A 16,583-nucleotide genomic window follows, 5' to 3' on the forward strand; every position below is an offset into this window, starting at 1 on the left:
TTTCATTGTTTCCATTGAAAGTCAGGTATAAGTCTGATAGGTCTGCCTTTATATTTACTTGGCCTTTTTCCTGTGCAGCTCTTAATATTCTTTCTTTATTCTATATGTTTAGTGTTCACCACATTATTATGTGGTGAGGGAACTTTTTTTTGATCCAGTCTTTTTGCTCTTTTGTAAGCTTCTTGTATCTTTATATGCATATTTTTTTTAGGTTGGGAAAGTTTTTCTTCTATGATTTTGTTGAATATATTTTCTGTGCTTTTGAGTTGGACTTCTCCTTCTTCCATCTTTATTATTCTTAGGTTTGGTCTTTTCATGGTGTCCTATATTTCCTGGATAATGTGGGTTAAGCTTTTGTTAGATTTAATGTTTTCTTTGGCCAATGGATGGATCTATATCCTCTATCTTATCTTCAACACTTGAGATTCTCTCTTCCATCTTTTGTATTCTGCTGTTTATGCTTGCATTTGTGGTTCCTGATCATTTTCTCATATTTTCTATTTCCAGAATTCCCTCAGTTTGTGTTTTCTTCATTGTGTCTATTTTGGTTTTTAAGTCTTAAATAGTTTCTTTCATCTGTTTGATTGCTTTTGCTTGTTTTTTTAAGGGATTTGTTGATTTCTTCGAGTATTTTGCTTGTTTTTTTCTCTATTTCTTTGAGGTAATTTTTCATTTCCTCTTTAAAGGCCTCAAACATTCTCCTAAAGTTATTTTTCGGGCATTTTCTTCTGAAAAATTTTCATCTGTATTTGGCTCTTCAAGTCTTACAGTTATAGGGTCTGTAGTTGTTATTGGAGTCACGTAGTTCTTTGTGGTACTGAGTGTGATCTTACCTTGCTTACCCATCTTTTCCTCTGATTGATATGTTTGGGCCTGTGTCTCTGGTGATCACTCTTCAGGTGCCAGTGGATCCAAGGCTCAGATCATTGCTCCTTGTAGTGCCCATGGTTCCAGTCACCCCAGAAGTCACTCCATGCTCCAGAGGTCACTCAGCAATCCCAGAGGTCATCTATGCCTGCTCCCATGGAGGTCATTTGCTTGGGCCTCCTCCCATGGAGGTTGTTCTCTTGGGCCTGCTCCCTTGGAGGTAGCTTGCTCATACCTGCTCCCATGGACATTGCAACCTTGGCTCTAAAGGTTTTATTTCTAATTTTAATTATGCATATATGGTGGGGGGCAATGTACACATCAACCTTGTGATTTTGTCATTAAAGTTATTTATGTGGTTTATTGCACGTATTGACTTGCATGTGTTGAACCATCTCTGCATTTCAGGGATTAGTCCATCTTGGTGAAGGTGATAATCTTTGGATATGTTGGCACTCTGTTTGCAGGCATTTTACTGAGTAGTGTGGAGTTTGCATTCATTGGGGATCTTTTCCTCCTGTTGTTTCTTTTCCTGATTTTGGTATTAGAGTGATAGTCGAAGGATTTTCAGAGTACTGCTCTGTCACCAACATGACTGCCTAAACATGAGCTGAACAAGAATGACAGCAGGGGACATGGTGAGTTAGGGGGAAACTCATGAGGCCTCAACCCTACAGAGAGATCTACATCTACAAGCAGCAAAGCAATGCAGAGAGCAGGAGACATGGTCTTCCCCAGGGAGGAGCACATAGTTGGTCATCCAGCGCCAAATGGTCAGTCCTGAAAGCACATACATAAGACTACATCCTACAGACTGGGCAGTGTGTGTTTATGTATTTAGGAAATATTTGTGTATATGTATGTATGAAAATGGAAAAAGAGGTCACGAACTTGAGAGCAAGGAGGGGTATATGAAGGATTAAAAGGAGAAAAGGGAAGAGGGAGATGATGTAGTTATAATCTCAAAAAATTTTAAGTCAAACACTGACCATTTAGAAAGATTTTTTTTCCTTTGCTGCTGGCCGTGTGGCAAATTCTGTGAGAGCTGTGTGACCTCTGCAGAGCTTCAGTTCATGACAGGTGAGTCGCTCTCACCTGTACAGGCCTGCTCTCAGCAGGACGTCTCCCTTACCTGTACAGGGCCTGCTCTTAGCAGGATGTCTCCCTTACCTGTACAGGGCCTGCTCTTAGCAGGATGTCTCCCTTACCTGTACAGGGCCTGCTCTTAGCAGGACGTCTCCCTTATCATCTGTACAGGGCCTGCTCTCAGCAGGACGTAGCTCTCACCTGTACAGTGCCTGCTCTCAGCAGGACGTCTTCCTTACCTGTACAGGGCCTGCTCTCAGAAGGACGTCTTCCTTACCTGTACAGGGCCTGCTCTCAGCAGGACGTCTCCCTTACCTGTATAGGGCCTGCTCTCAGCAGGACATCTCTCTTACCTGTACAGGGCCTGCTCTTAGCAGGACGTCTCCCTTACCTGTATAGGGACCTGTGCATAACAAGGATGTTTTACTAACAAAAAATATGCCAGTATTATAAAAAGAATATTTAAAATTCTATTGTTCCATGAGTACTTTTTCTCTCCTTAAGCATAAAAAATGATTGCTGAAAGGAAAATATTTTTCTTATGTAAATGAAGTCCACTCCGTTTTCATCAGAGCCAGGGTATGTGTGGACTTTAGAATTTATGCATTACACCCACACTTCAGACATGTTTCTCTTTTCAACTTTCCGTGTATATTTTTGTTTGTTTAGCTGTTTGTTTTGTTTTGTTTTTTTGAGGCAGAGTTTCTCTGTGTAGCTTTGGAGCCTGTCCTGGAACTAGTTCTTGCAGACGAGGCTGGCCTCGAACTCACAGAGATCTGCCTGCTTCTGCCTCCCAACTGCTGGGATTAAAAGTGTGTAACACCACCACCCGTCTCTCCATGTATAGTTTTTGTGTGTATGTATTTTTAGTCTCTTCATTTATAGTACACAAGATAGAAAAGTTAGTTTTTTCCTAACATACTCAAGAGGTGAGGCTTAGAAATTTCACCTACTTAATTTCTTGAAAGCCCACAAGTAAATGGCTTCACATAACAAAATTAATAATAGAATGACAACTGATAGCTGGTTTGGAAGATGAGTGCCCACTGTCTATTTACTCATAAGTAGTGTTTCTCTTTTATTTCTATGCCTAATCCTCTGAAAGTGTGTGTGTGTGTGTGTGTGTGTGTGTGTGTAATTTTTAAAGTACCCAAGGATTAGTTGATTCATCTGTTTTATTGTAGACATTACAAGTCACTCACAAAAAGTGGAACTTAATGAAATGATTCAATTTTTTATTGGGTATGCTTCACACATGAACAATTTGATTGGCAATCCAAGTCAAATAACAATGCTCAATTTTAAAATCTAAAAAGATCACTCTGCTCAAAAACCTTTAGCCGTTAGTTTGTCTCTTCCAGAGGACCATAACTCTTGGCAGTGACAGCCATCTAGTCATTTCCAGAGACCTCCTTTTTGGAAAGACTCTAAGATACCGTTTAATTCCCATTCCAAAGCTCTATCTTAGCCACCACAATGGTAGATAGAAAGAATACTAGATGTCACAGAGGAAAATCTGTCCAAATCAAAGCAGTGACATCTCATGCTACATTCCCAGAGTATAGAAAAATATTTCTACCCTTAGTTTTCTCATTATCAAAACAAAGATCTCAGTGCTTACTTTACAGTACTGTTTTCAAAACAAAATTAGATTTAAAAATATGTAGGTGTAGAGTATAAATTTTAAAGTCCATGCAATTTATCCTCATCATTCTTGTACGAGAATGGTTCAGTGATTACTCAAGGAAGATTCATCAAACATTACATAATGGAATAAACATTTTTACTAAGCATACACTGAGATGACAATGTGTCAAGGAGCTGGGGACAGCACCATAAATAGAGCATTGCACCATGGAACAGGGAGGTAAGGGAGGGGACACCAGAAGGAGCCGCTTCATTTCAGATCCAGCATCTAGAAAACACACCCAAGTCATTCTTCTGGGAGGTATTCCATGTTCTTCACAGCCCTAGACCCAGGGCCAGCTATAACGTGCCCCAGTCCCTTCAGATGGTCTTTCTCAACCTCAGCACCACTGATATTTAGCCTGCACAGTGTGGTATTGTGAGGAGGAGCTACTTCATGCATCACAGAATGCTGGAGGGCATCCCTGGCTCATCCTTACTCAATGCCAGCAGTGCCAATGCCCCCAGCTATGCCACTGCCAAAAGACTCCAAGTGAGAACTATGACCTTCAGATCATGAGAAACATCCATAGGTGCTTCCAGAAAGAATGGAATTTATTTAGCTAGGTACCAAATTCTGAATGACTAACCAAGCCTCCTGGAGCCCTTTGCATGTGTTGGCATGTTCCTTTAGAGTTTCACCCAGAAGGGATGTTGATTGTTTCTAACGCCCCCATGTTGTGCAATGCACCAATAACATCACATCTTTTTAGACACTGTTCTGACAGGTTGTATGACCTTGGGCAAGGCACTCGGATGCTCTGAGCCTCAGTTCTTAAATGGAGATGATAAATTCTGTTTTGCAAGATCATTGAAAGAATTAAATAAGATAAATATAAAACATACAGCCACAGGAATCTTGACACTCATTCCTTTGGTCCAATTAATATAGTAGGAATCATGCCGGTCACATGACTCGAGTGGATGGTGGGGCTTGCCACAAAAGCCTCAATGTCAATTTAATCCCCAAAACCCAGTTAATGGTAGGAGGAGAGAACCTTCTCCACAAAGTTATACTCAGACTTCCACATGTGACATGTGTACTCCTCCCCCATCCCCCCCCCCTCTCCACACACACACACACACATTTTTAAAAAATGAAATCTTGACAGAAGTTTCCCCCAATTCTGTCCACCAAAATGGAGTAATATGGTTTTGAAGTGCATTGTATTTTAACTGTGTGGAGTTTACTGTATCAGAAACTGACACACTGGCTCCCTAACTCAGGCCTCACAAGCAACCAGATTGCCTAACAGATTAGAGATATTCAACTTCCCAGGAACTATGCACGTTAAAAATTGTATCCTTGAACTTGCAAGACTCAGCTCCGTAGGTCCACTGGTCCTGCTGCCTCAGGCACATTGAGGCTTCATGGAGTCTGAGGAAAATGTTTTCTGTATTTGGTATCCCTTAGTTTCTTGTAGACAAAGATGACAAGATCTGGAAATGTCTCCTGAAAATAACAAGAAGGATCTCCAATTCTCTTCTTCACCCTGAAACAAAACAGAAATAGTTAGCCTACTAGCTCCTAACTCTTCCTTCTTCTTAAGAGTATGCTCTGACAGCTGTACTTGATTCTATAGCAGGAACAATAAGGGCTTTGAATCTGAGGAATAAGATGCTTCCTGACTCTTTAATATCTGTGCAATTTAATTATTTTGAACTTGTTTGTCCATATATGAAAAATGGTGGTAACACTGGGATTGGATCTCACAAGACCCTATCCATAGATAAATAGCTGCTACAGGCAACTAATGGGTGCTGAGAGAGGGGGATGAGACCCCTCGGAGAGGTTCCAATCCCAAGTGATAAGCACTAAAGAAAAACACATATGATCAACACTCAGTGGACTCAGTATGCATCTATACATATGTGAGTATATGCAGCAGCAATTAAAGATGAGGTCATGAATTTGAGAAGGAGTTGAGGGGAGCACAGGAAGAGTTGAAAGGGGGAGAGAAGGGTGGAAATGATATAAATGCAGTACTCACACAGAATTCTAAAACACATTTAAATAGTGATACAATTCCACAATTCATTATATACAATCCCTAAATAATGAAAAAAGAAAACATCCTGAGGTGTAAGGTGTGTGTTTACAGATAACAATTTTGATAACAAAAGATGATTTAACTACTGTGGGGATGTGCTCAAATTTTGTAACTCTACATTTGCTTTATACAGTGGCCATGAATTCTCTTCTATTCACACAGAAAGCTACTTCTGTTCAGTAGAACTCAGCAAAGATAAAAAGAGAATGAGAGCCTTCCGGGCATGTCTGTAACTGATTGTAAAGCCCCAGAGACTCAGTGAGATTCCTTTTTAAAACAGATAATATCTGGTTTTTTGTTTTGTTTTTTTCTCCTCCTCCTTCTCTTTCAGGGTCTTACTATGCATTTATGGCTGGCCTGGCACTTGCTGTGTAGGCCAGGCTGACCTCATGCAGATCCATCTACCTCTGCCTCCTGAGTTGTGGAATTAAAGGCATGTGCCACACCACCCCCAATTTGCTTTTCTTTTTCTTTTATTATTATTATTATTATTATTATTATTACAAATTTTCACCTCCTCCCCTCCTCCCATTTCCCTCCCCCTCCCCCCCATTTCCCCTTCTCCTCCCTCTCCAGTCCAAAGAGCAGTAAGGGTAAATGTTCTTCTTTCCATAGGGACAGACTTAGAACTGTATTTTCTAATTCTTCTCCCTGCATGGAGGGTTCACAAGAGTGAAAGCCACACTTACTTTTTGCTATTGTTGTCAGTGATGTGTTCGCCCATATTTCGAATGAACCTTAGCAGATCGCCCACAGTGTTCTCATAAGAAAAGGTGGTTTTTTCATTCATGTGTTTCATAACATTTTGATCGATCTAAAAAACAAAATATTACCTTCAAGATACTGTAATTACATGAAGCAAATCCTGATGGTTTGTTAATAACAGAAGACCAAATGCAAATTTGAATAAATGCCCTCTACCAATGAATGAGACAAATGGACAGACACAAACGAAATAACATGACACCCACCACCCACTGTGCAATGCGGGGCTTTGGGTCTTGTTTGAATGAGGCATTTTAAGTGACTGATTTCCTTTGTCTGTTCTTGTCAGTTCCCAAGGAATTGTGCCTAAGTATGCTTATTACCCTCTGTGGGCTGGGCTGTGGTGGCATACACCTTTAATCCCAGCACTGGGAGGGGGGGGGTGCAGAGGAGGTAGACCTCTGTAAGTTCGAGGTCAACCTAGTCTACAAGAGCTAGTTCCAGGACAGGTTTTCAAAGCTACAGAAAAACCCTGTTTCAATAAACCAAAAATAAAAAATAAAAATATAAATAAATAAGTAAGTAAATAAATAAAATAAATAAATAAATCCTTCTATGGAAGTGTTGACAAGCCTAGCCACTATGGAAATCAGTTTTGAGCTTCCTCAAAACATTAAAACTACATCTACCAAAAGAGCAGCTGCAATTCTGCTGGGGATTCATCCAAAGGACTCTCAGTCAACATATCACAGAGACATCACAGAACTACTCACAGTAGCCAAGATGTGGAGTCAACTTAGGGGTCCCTCAATCGCAGAATGTTACAGAAAATGTGGTTTATGTGCACAATGGAATTTTTTTCAGCCATAAAAAGAAAAAAACTTCTGTCATTTGCATGAAAGCTGATGGAAATGGAGATGTCTAATTAGGCAAATTAAGTCACTCTCAGTTAAATAAAATAAGATTCTGCTTACATACATAGATCCATGTATGTAAATTTGACTGGAAAATAAGTCAGAACTGTCTAGAGCATCAGGGACTAAGGAAAGAGGAGGGTTATGAGCAGGGTTGAAGGGCATGGGGGGATATGCTCAAGGTATATCATATACTTATATAAAAAAAAGTCTCTACTTTTATGTATGTCCATCTCTAAAGATTTAAAGTCTGAACTGAAGTCTCAAATGCATGCATTGAGCAAAGGGTCATGGCACATGCACTCCATACTAAGAACCAGCACACAGTGGCTGTCTCTGCTCCATGGGACTTGCAGACTGGCAAGGAAAACATATATTAAATTAGCAATTATGAGTGGAGACAAGGGGAGGAAAGAAAACAAAATGAGAATCAGAAACAAAGACAGAGAGAAGAGCTGAGGCCTGAAATAGAGAAGCTGCTGGTCTCAAAGACCTGAAGACCATGGATTCTCCCAGGGTGCATTGTACATGAGCTGCAGCACACAGCATCATCTCTGCAGATAGGTGCACCTCGTGGGAACATGCTCTAGTCTGCTGTATGGTATCCAGACTATGACGTTGGCCCTAACAGAAATGGATTTGAGAAATGTTTGTAAATTTACAATGAGAGTTTGTGATACAGATTGAGATGCTGATTAATTTTATAGAGTTCCCTAAATTCAATTTTAGCAGAATTTGTCTTGAAGAGGAAGGATTTGAAAGGTCATCTTTTTTTAATGTGTCTTCTCAACACAAGGTGATGGGTCCTTTGAACATGGGCTGCTTACAGACAGCAGAGGTGTCCGGTCTGTCTAGGCTATGACTTTATGGTGGAGAACCACCTTGGCTTAGGCTCTATTTAGCAGTCGTTCTTATCATAACAGAAGTTGAGGGAATAGGCAATGGACTGGTTAAGGCCATCCTAAGGCAGAATTTAGTAACAGTGTCTTAGGGGTCCTGACTCTGAAAGAAGGAATAGAGACTCAAAAAGAGTCTAGAGGGCTCATTTGGAGAGAATGTCACTTCCTAGTAACAACAGACTGGTGTATAAAATAAGTTAGGAAAGGCAGCAGAAACTGTTAGACATACTCATCTTCCTAGACTACAGAAGGTGTTCATACCTTAGATGTCCACTGATAGAAACTTCTGGAAGGCTCAGGCGTCCTAGAGTTCAGTCTTTTGAGAATCTCACTTTCATTTCTTTGTGTTTTGATGTCAGATTCATTCCCCACATCCCGAAGTGCTCTGTAGCGGCTGAGAGTGATAGAAACAGCATGGTCATCCCATTTGTCCCCAAAAGGGAAATTGATGAGCTTTGATTTTTAATAGAATTTCTATGATGGGAGAGGCCCCCCCATCAATTCCCAACTGTTTCTCGGTAGTTACAAGCAGAATCCAGCAGGTTCTTGCCCCTCCCAAGGACACAATGCCTACATTGTCAAGGTGAAAGGAAAGCCTGGGCCTGCTGATGCCCAGCCCTGACATCTCCTCATACCACAGTGGTTCTCAACCTGTGGCTCACGATCCATTTATGGTCAAATGACACTGTCACAGGGGCCACATTTCAGACATCCCGCATAGCAGATATTTACATTACAATCATAACAGTAGCAAAATTACAGTTATGAAGTAGTAACATGATTAACTGTATGGTTGGGGTCACCACTACTGTGAACTATGCCCATTGCTAATATAAAGCTAATTGGTCGATAGCTATGCAGAAAGAGATTGGGAAGGCAGCCTGACACAGAGAATTCTGGGAAGAGGAATGGTGGAGTCAGAGAGTCGGTGGCAAACAAAGAGAAGCAAGATGAGAATATCATGCTGAGGAAGATACCAAGCCATGTGGCTAAAGATAGATAAGAATTAGGGTTAATTTAAGTGTAAGAGTTAGCTAGTAACAAGCCATATCTGTAAACTAAGCATTTAGAAGTAAAATAAGCTTCAGAGTGGTTATTTGAGAACTGGCAGATGGGAGAGAAACATCCACCTTCACACCACACCATGAGGAACTGTAATAAAGGGTCACAGTGTTAGGAATGTTGAGAACCACTGCTGTCACTCATACCCAAGGTCTACTTACTTCTCCCAGGACCAAAAGAAAGGATGGCCAAGCAGGTTCTTCAGACAGTTCATGACATTTTCTCCAGGGGAAAACAGGCAACAAATGAGGTCCTTAGTCTCCTCGTCTGGAGACATTTCTGCCGTCTTTTCGTTATTTTGAGCCACCAGTGTCTCAAAGGGGATCCCACCTTTCATTACTACATAAAGGACCAGCCGTCCGAGGGCCTGCACAGAAGCCATAAATCAAACCAAAATTTCAATGTGGTAACCTATTTGGGTAAGCTTGAAAGATTTGACCAGTTTCATTGGTCACGGATCTGCCTAGAAGACTAGTAAGGGGGATTTCTAGGTGTGTCTGTGATGGCATTCACAAAGAAGATTACGATCATGAGCGCTCGGGCCTAATGGCCCCTGATGGATTCAAACTGTCAGTAGACTTATGTGGAAGTAATGGGACATTGGAAGATGGAACGTGTTTGGAAGAAGTGGCCCAGTGGGGGATTGTCCTGGTGTCTATACCTTGACCTGGTCCCTTGCAGTTGTGGTTGAGCTTTACTTCCTGTCCAGGATGAGCTGGTCTATCAATCCTTCACATCCAGCCTGAGCTGAAACCTCTAAGACTGTGAACTCAAGCAAACCCTTCTTCCTTCAGGTTCTCACAGTGACACATAAGTAGTCAGTCCAGACAGTGTGGAAATGGAAGATTGGAGGAATTTAAAGGAATCTCTGGGCTATATTCCTGTGGTCCCGTGATGTCATGTTAGCACTCTGGACTCCGAATCTCTAGGACTCTAGGTGAGAAATGCAAAGCCCTGTGCACAAAGAGCTCTCAAGGCCACACATGGCCCACAGTTTAGGTTCCTGAAAGACCATCCTGGTCCAGAGCTGATGTGATAGACTTGTTGGCAGCAGGATTCTACCTAGGTCTTGGATGTTCTGACAGAATGTGGACAAGTCAAGGAAGGGAGGATACACAAGGACACTTGCTCAGCTATGTTCGTAAGAGCATTATTCCTAATAGCCAGAACCTGGAGACAACCTAGATGCCCCTCAATCGAGGAGTGGATGAAGAAAATGTGGTACATTTACACAATGGAGTATTATTCAGTTGTTAAAAAAACAATGACATCATGATATTTGTAGGCAAATGGATGGAACTGAAAAAAAATCATCCTGAGTGAGGTAACCCAGACACAGATGGACAAACACAGTGTGCGCATGCTCTTAAGTGGACAGTAGATTTAAAGCAAAAGATACCCCAGCTACCATCCACAGTCCCAGAGGAACTAGGTAACAAGGAGGACCCTAACAGGGATGCAAGTATCGCCCTGGGAATGGGGAAATAGTTGAGATCTCCTGAGTAAACTGGGATGTGGGTATAGTGAAGAAGATGGGAACATGAGGGATTATGATCGTCAACTTGGGGAAGGGACAGAGAAAAGACACAAGGTAGGTGTCTTGATAGAGGGGGCCAGGATGGGATGGGAGAAAGGCCTGGTGCAGGGAAGGCTCCCGCACGTCCACGGAGATGACCCCAGCCAGAGTTCCTGGCAGTGGTGAAGAGGGTGACTTACTGGCCTTCTCCTGTGGTCAGATTGGTGGCTACCCTAATTGTCATCATAGAAACTTTGTCCAGTGACTGATGGAAGTAGAAGCAGAACTCCACAGCCAGGCACTGGGCCCAATTCTAGGTGTCCAGCTGAAGAGGAGAAGGGATCATATGAGATGGGGGGGGGCAGGATAATTATGAGTAAACCCACAGAGACAGATAACTCGAGCACATAAGAGTTCATGGACCTTAGACCCATTGCTAGGGAGGCTACATGGGACTGACCTTGTCCCTCTGCATGTGTGTGACAGTTGTGTAGCTTGTTCTCTTTGTGGGGCTCCTAGCAGTGGGATGAGATTCAGTCCCTGGCTCATGAGCTGTCATTTTTTTGGAACCTGTTCCCTATGATGGACCTGTTTAGTCTTGAGGCTTCTGCTGAGCTCTGTCTCCTTGGAGCTGAAGGCTGACTCCAACACTCCAGAACTGTCTGGAACCTCAATATCTGACTTTCTGTGGTTCTCAGCAGGTAAGTTTGAATAGAGTAGGGAGGAAATCTCATTTGTTTTACTCTTAGGCAGAAATAAAAAAGTATTTCCAGAAGGAACCTGTGAGGTATTCAGAAATGTCTCCATGAAGTCTCTGAAGAAGAGGCACCCTCGGGTTAGTTACTTATTCAGCTGGTGAGGAAGAAGGAAACAGAGATAAAGAAAGGGACCACAGTGAAAGGCAGCTCAGTGCCAACTCAGCTATTTCACCTTCTCCTCAGCCTGGTGAAAGTTCTCCTGAGGAAAAACACAGAAATGCCACTGTGGGCAAGGGAGTGAGGACAGTGGACACCGTGGAGGGAAGCCAGGGAAATCTGTCCTTCTGGGTTAAAATAGGAAGTTCCTTACCTGGCCCTAGGAAGTGGGGTAATGAACAAATAAGGAAGCAGAGGAAAGAAAAAGTTAATTGGGCCACAGAAATTACCTCCAAGTCTTTCTTGACCGCCCGTGGATCTCCCATGTACCGGACGCTCTGATCAAAATCTGCCAGGCGAATAGCTTTCTTGTCATCTAAGGGACAGTTTCAGAGGTGAATAAAAATATTCTTTTTCATGTGATAGATCATTCAAATAAATATGTAACATGATATGCAGTCTGTCATTTCTGAAGATCAATAATAATACTATTTACTCATGTCTACCCTCATTTGTTCTATTAGTAATCTGTTAAGAGCAGGACACATATTTTCATATTTTACAGGACAGACAGTAGGGAAAGATGAGGGTGAGGTCAAGCAGCTGTCCATGTTCACAGCTCCTGGGGCACAGCACAGTAAAGGGGCTGCTGGCCATAGTTAAGGATACAGTCTATGGGTAACTAACAGCTAACCAACAGCTAACGAACAAGGTTCTGAGTCTAGGAATGTCTTGGCATCGCTTTCCATTCAGTTAAGCCCACCAGATTCAAGCTGCTCTGGTCTTCAGACCACCCTCATGGGTCAGAAATGAGATGGTTCCTCTTGGGGTTCTTCTTCCTTCTAGAAGAGTCCACTGAGTCCCCAGAAAGAGGAATGAAAGAATGATAGAAGTTGGGAACGAGATCAAAAGGCGAGTAAGTCAGGAAGTTAGCCCCCAAGAGGTGACTAATGCTGTCTCCATGATGATCAGAAATAAATCTCCATTCTTTATCACTCTCTTAGTCTGCCATGTTCTGTTACAGCCATACCTGAAACACTACCACAAGGCCTCACCTATTAAGATGTTTGAGGGCTGCAGATCCTGATGAGCAAATCCCTGCAAGTGTAGTCTTTGAACAGCCTCAAAAACAGACAATAGGACATTGCGGGAAAACTTATCTTCTCCCTTCTCCACGGGTTCCACTCTGTGTCCACCAAGGAACTCTTCCAATGTCCACTCACACAGGGACATACACACATATAAACAGGTGTCGTTGGTCTCCCTTCCATAGAAAGTCACGAAGTGACTGTCGCCACGGTAGCCCTGCAGACAGGCGATTTCATTGCGTGCACGTGTGCTGTCCTCACGAAAGACCTTCACAGCTGCTTCTCGATTGTCATAGAACCCCAGGTAGATGCCTCCTTCAGAAGTGCTAGCAATTTTAAATTCATTTTCTAGAAAGATCTTGAGTTTGCCAATCATGGGTCTATGCACTCTGTGGAGGCTTTTCAGGGCTTTTCCCCAACGGGAACTGTGAGGCAACCAGTCACCAGCAGGAGGGACACTTTGATCATTAGCTTCATAATGACGAAGAATCGCCATAATGGAAATATCATAATTCCGCCTGGCAATTCCAAGAAGATCCCCACAGGTGGTACTGGCTCCCTTAGCACATAACAACTGGACAATTTCCTTCTCTTTGAGTTCAACAGCAAATCGCAGGGCCGTCCTGCCCTCATTATCTCTGTCGTCAATGTTTATGCCCTCCTGACTCAGGAGCATCTCCACCAAGCCTTTGTGTTTCCTTTCCACTGCTGCCATCAGGGGTGTCTTTCCCCCTTCTCCTCTCGCATTAGCATCAGCCCTGTGGTGCAGCAGAAGGCGAATAATCTCCTCCACGTTTTTACTATCAGATTTCAGCAGAGTACGGATCAAGGCATTTCTGCCCATGTTGTCCCGGGCATCGACCTCTGCCCCCATGTCATTGAGGAGAACACTCAAGGCTTCTGTGTGGCCTTTTTCAGCAGCACTCATGAGAGCTGTAGCCCCTCCTTTCTTCATTCGCTTTTTGTCCTCTGTTGTCTCCCGTCTCAAATTCACATTGGCTCCCTTATCAAAAAGGAATCTTAAGGCTTCCACTCTACCATTCTCAGCAGCTTCCATGAAAGCCGTGAAGCCATTGTTGTCACACTCATTGACATCTGCTCCTTCAGAGAGGAATCTCTGGAGCAGTCTCACATCTCCAGGGAGCCCAGCGATGATGAAGGGAGTGGCCCCATTCTTCTTCCTCCTATGAGGGTCAGCACCATGACGAAGCAGTAGATCTACAATGTCTACCCTGCCATGTTCCACTGCATTGTGCAAAGGTGTCCAGCCCCCGATGTCTTCACAGACATTGACGTCAGCCCCTCTGTCCAGCAATTGCTGGATCCTGTCAACATTTCCCTCTTCAACAGCTTTAATCAGCAAAAGACTGTCTTCATCAGTGGTCCTCTGACTGCTTGAGGATGTGGCTCCATCCTGGGGAGTGTCGTGATCTGCGGGCTCCATGTTAGTCAATTCTAATGCCTAGTGTTTTCAGCCTTTTCCTTGAGAAATGAACGCTTGTATCTTTGGGACGCTATGAGAGTCTTGGGGTAGGAATTGGGTTATGTGTTCTGCCTTCTGAGGTCTCCTCTGTAGACAAGAGAGAGGTGACTTATTCATCTGACTCAGAACTCAGCTATACCCATAAGAAGCCTTTACTAAACATATTTACTTGCTTAATTAGAAATTTTGAAGTTGTGGACTATTGTGAATATATATATATAAATTTAAGACGAGATTATTACTCCATAGTCCCAAGCCCCCAAAGCAACTGCTACCAATATTTAGCATATGTGTATAGTGTTTAGTTTCAAACTTGGGACAAATAGCTGAGGTGTCTACTTAACTTATCCAAGAGGACCTGGCAGCCAGGTTCTCCCAGCATCCCTCAGTCATTACCTGTTACAGGGTGTGGCTGGCAGACCCTGCCTTCTACCTTGAACTCTAGCATAAGGACCGGGCTTTCCTTTCCACAGGGGCTCTTTCTCACATAAGCCAGACACTTGGTTTTCCTGCCCCTCTTGTACCTTTAGCTTCCTGGCTGCTGCCCTGGTTCCCCTCTCTTTCCTCTTCCTTCCCTTCCACCTCCCCCACATGATCAAGCTCAGTCTGGTCATGTCCGCACTGGACTCTCCCAGCTGTCCCTGCCTCTACATATACTCTCCCGTTTATCTACAATAAACTTTCTCCTCCACCAATCTTAGGAGCAGTCATGGCCCTTCCTTTCTTATGATTTCTTTTTTTCATGCATACAGATTTATTTTCAGGCTGGGGTAAGTGCTATGCTAAGTGACTCAGAATATACATGCTTATTTTAATTTTCTCATCTTGAATATCTTAATATTTGAAATAACAATATAAAAATTAAACAGTTTATACATTTCTGAATGAAGTGGTAGAAAATTAAGCTCATTTCATCTTTTCCTCACACAGATTTCTTATGATAGACGTCCTAACGCCTCATGACTGGTCTGAAAACCTTCTGCTTTCTTCAGTATTCTATAAACGTTCTTACCTAGCAATTGGCAGCTCCTGGGTGTGGAGGAGCTCGAGCAAGCTCCCTTAAGAAGAAAAGTATATTTCTTTGTCTCTGTCCATCTGAGTTTCTTCCTCCCAGGTGATGCTGGTCACCCCACACGCGCTACTGTGTTCTCCATGACCGTCCTCTTTACAACCCTGTGCGTTTTTATTGAGTAGTCATGGAAAAATGTGAATCATGGGCTCAGCTTTGGGTTAGTGGGTGTGCAATTTTGGCTTTTACTTCCTTATTGCACACTCCTAAACCGCTGACTTGCAATATTGTTTCCTCAATAGCAGACAACAATAAACAGGGGCATAGGAGACAGTGAGTTAGGGAGTGTAGTAGGTACTGGGCACTGAATGAATGGGAGAGTATATATTATGCCTCTTTGTGCGTGCGTGTGTGTGTGTGTGTGTGTGTGTGTGTGTGTGTGTGTGAAATCCTCTCTCCTGACCAGCATCATTTAGGCCAGTGGCCTCATTAGGCTCTAGTGTTGGATCCAGTTCACTCATCCAGTTCAGTCCTCCGTCAGCCCTTCTTAACCTCAACATCTAAACAGCTGTGTCTGCTACAAACCGCACAACGCCTCCCTCTCTGAGATCTACACATGCCGTGTACTCTGCCTACCAATTCCCGAAGTCACTGACCAAAGAATTTGTGCAGCCAGTCCTGATTAAACTGGCTGTGAGGTGGGCAGGGGTGAAGTAAGGAGCAGAGGAGGAAAGCCCAGCCTGGAATGGAGGCTGCAGCACACAAAGCCTGCTTTCACTTTCATTCCCCCCCCCCCCATGTCCTTCCAGAGCTGCCCCAGGAGCAGGGACCATAAATAGTGTGTGGACAGTGACAACCTTAGGAGGGAGGGCTCAGGATCACAGGGCTGCTGCCCAAATCCTCCAGGCTTTCCATCCCCATCCCCAACAGACCCTGAGAGAACAGGCAAACCAGGACTCCTCAGGCCTTGCTGGCTCTCCTCCAGCCCACCTTACCTTCCAAATTCAGACTCCCCAGAGGTCATTCTTTAGGCAGCAGCGATCCTTTAAGACGAGCATTTCCTTGTGGCATGTCACTGAGTCAGCAGGGCGGAGCCAAGAGAGGAGTGAGAAACGGAAGAACAGAAGGTGTGCACACAGGGTCAGCCCAGACACAGCCCCAGCGATCTTTCTCCCCATAAAAGAAAACAAAGACTACCCTGAGCAAGCAGGACAAGCTTGATAGGCATCAGGGCACTTGGATTTGAGGTCATAGAACCCAACTTCACCCATCACTCTTGTATCTTCTCTGTTACCACAAATCCTGTGTTCTTGGAGGGAAACAAGAAAATAAGCACATAACCCACTATGCAGCCAGCTGGAGC

At 43.3% G+C, this 16,583-nt stretch overlaps 1 protein-coding gene across 2 annotated transcripts; it reads right to left on the minus strand.

Annotated features, from left to right (window-relative positions):
- Positions 1-3,847: 3,847 nt before the first annotated feature.
- Positions 3,848-16,283, minus strand: LOC119827862 (2-5A-dependent ribonuclease-like). Of its 2 annotated transcripts, none has more exons than XM_038349785.1 (7): positions 16,216-16,283; positions 12,696-14,298; positions 11,931-12,016; positions 9,432-9,637; positions 8,470-8,602; positions 6,380-6,504; positions 3,848-5,132 (listed from the first exon to the last, which is right to left on the minus strand). In XM_038349785.1, the coding sequence occupies exons 2-7, from the start codon at positions 14,170-14,172 to the stop codon at positions 5,009-5,011; spliced, it is 2,151 nt and encodes a 716-aa protein (XP_038205713.1). In that variant the 5' UTR covers positions 14,173-14,298; positions 16,216-16,283; the 3' UTR covers positions 3,848-5,008. The 2 variants fall into 2 exon arrangements, with proteins under 2 accessions (XP_038205713.1, XP_038205714.1); XM_038349786.2 differs by lacking the exon at positions 3,848-5,132 and adding an exon at positions 7,169-7,201 and having other exon boundaries at positions 6,475-6,504.
- Positions 16,284-16,583: the final 300 nt, after the last annotated feature.

Source organism: Arvicola amphibius, chromosome 12 (genome assembly GCF_903992535.2).
Source record: "Arvicola amphibius chromosome 12, mArvAmp1.2, whole genome shotgun sequence".
Taxonomy (NCBI): Eukaryota; Metazoa; Chordata; class Mammalia; order Rodentia; family Cricetidae; genus Arvicola; species Arvicola amphibius.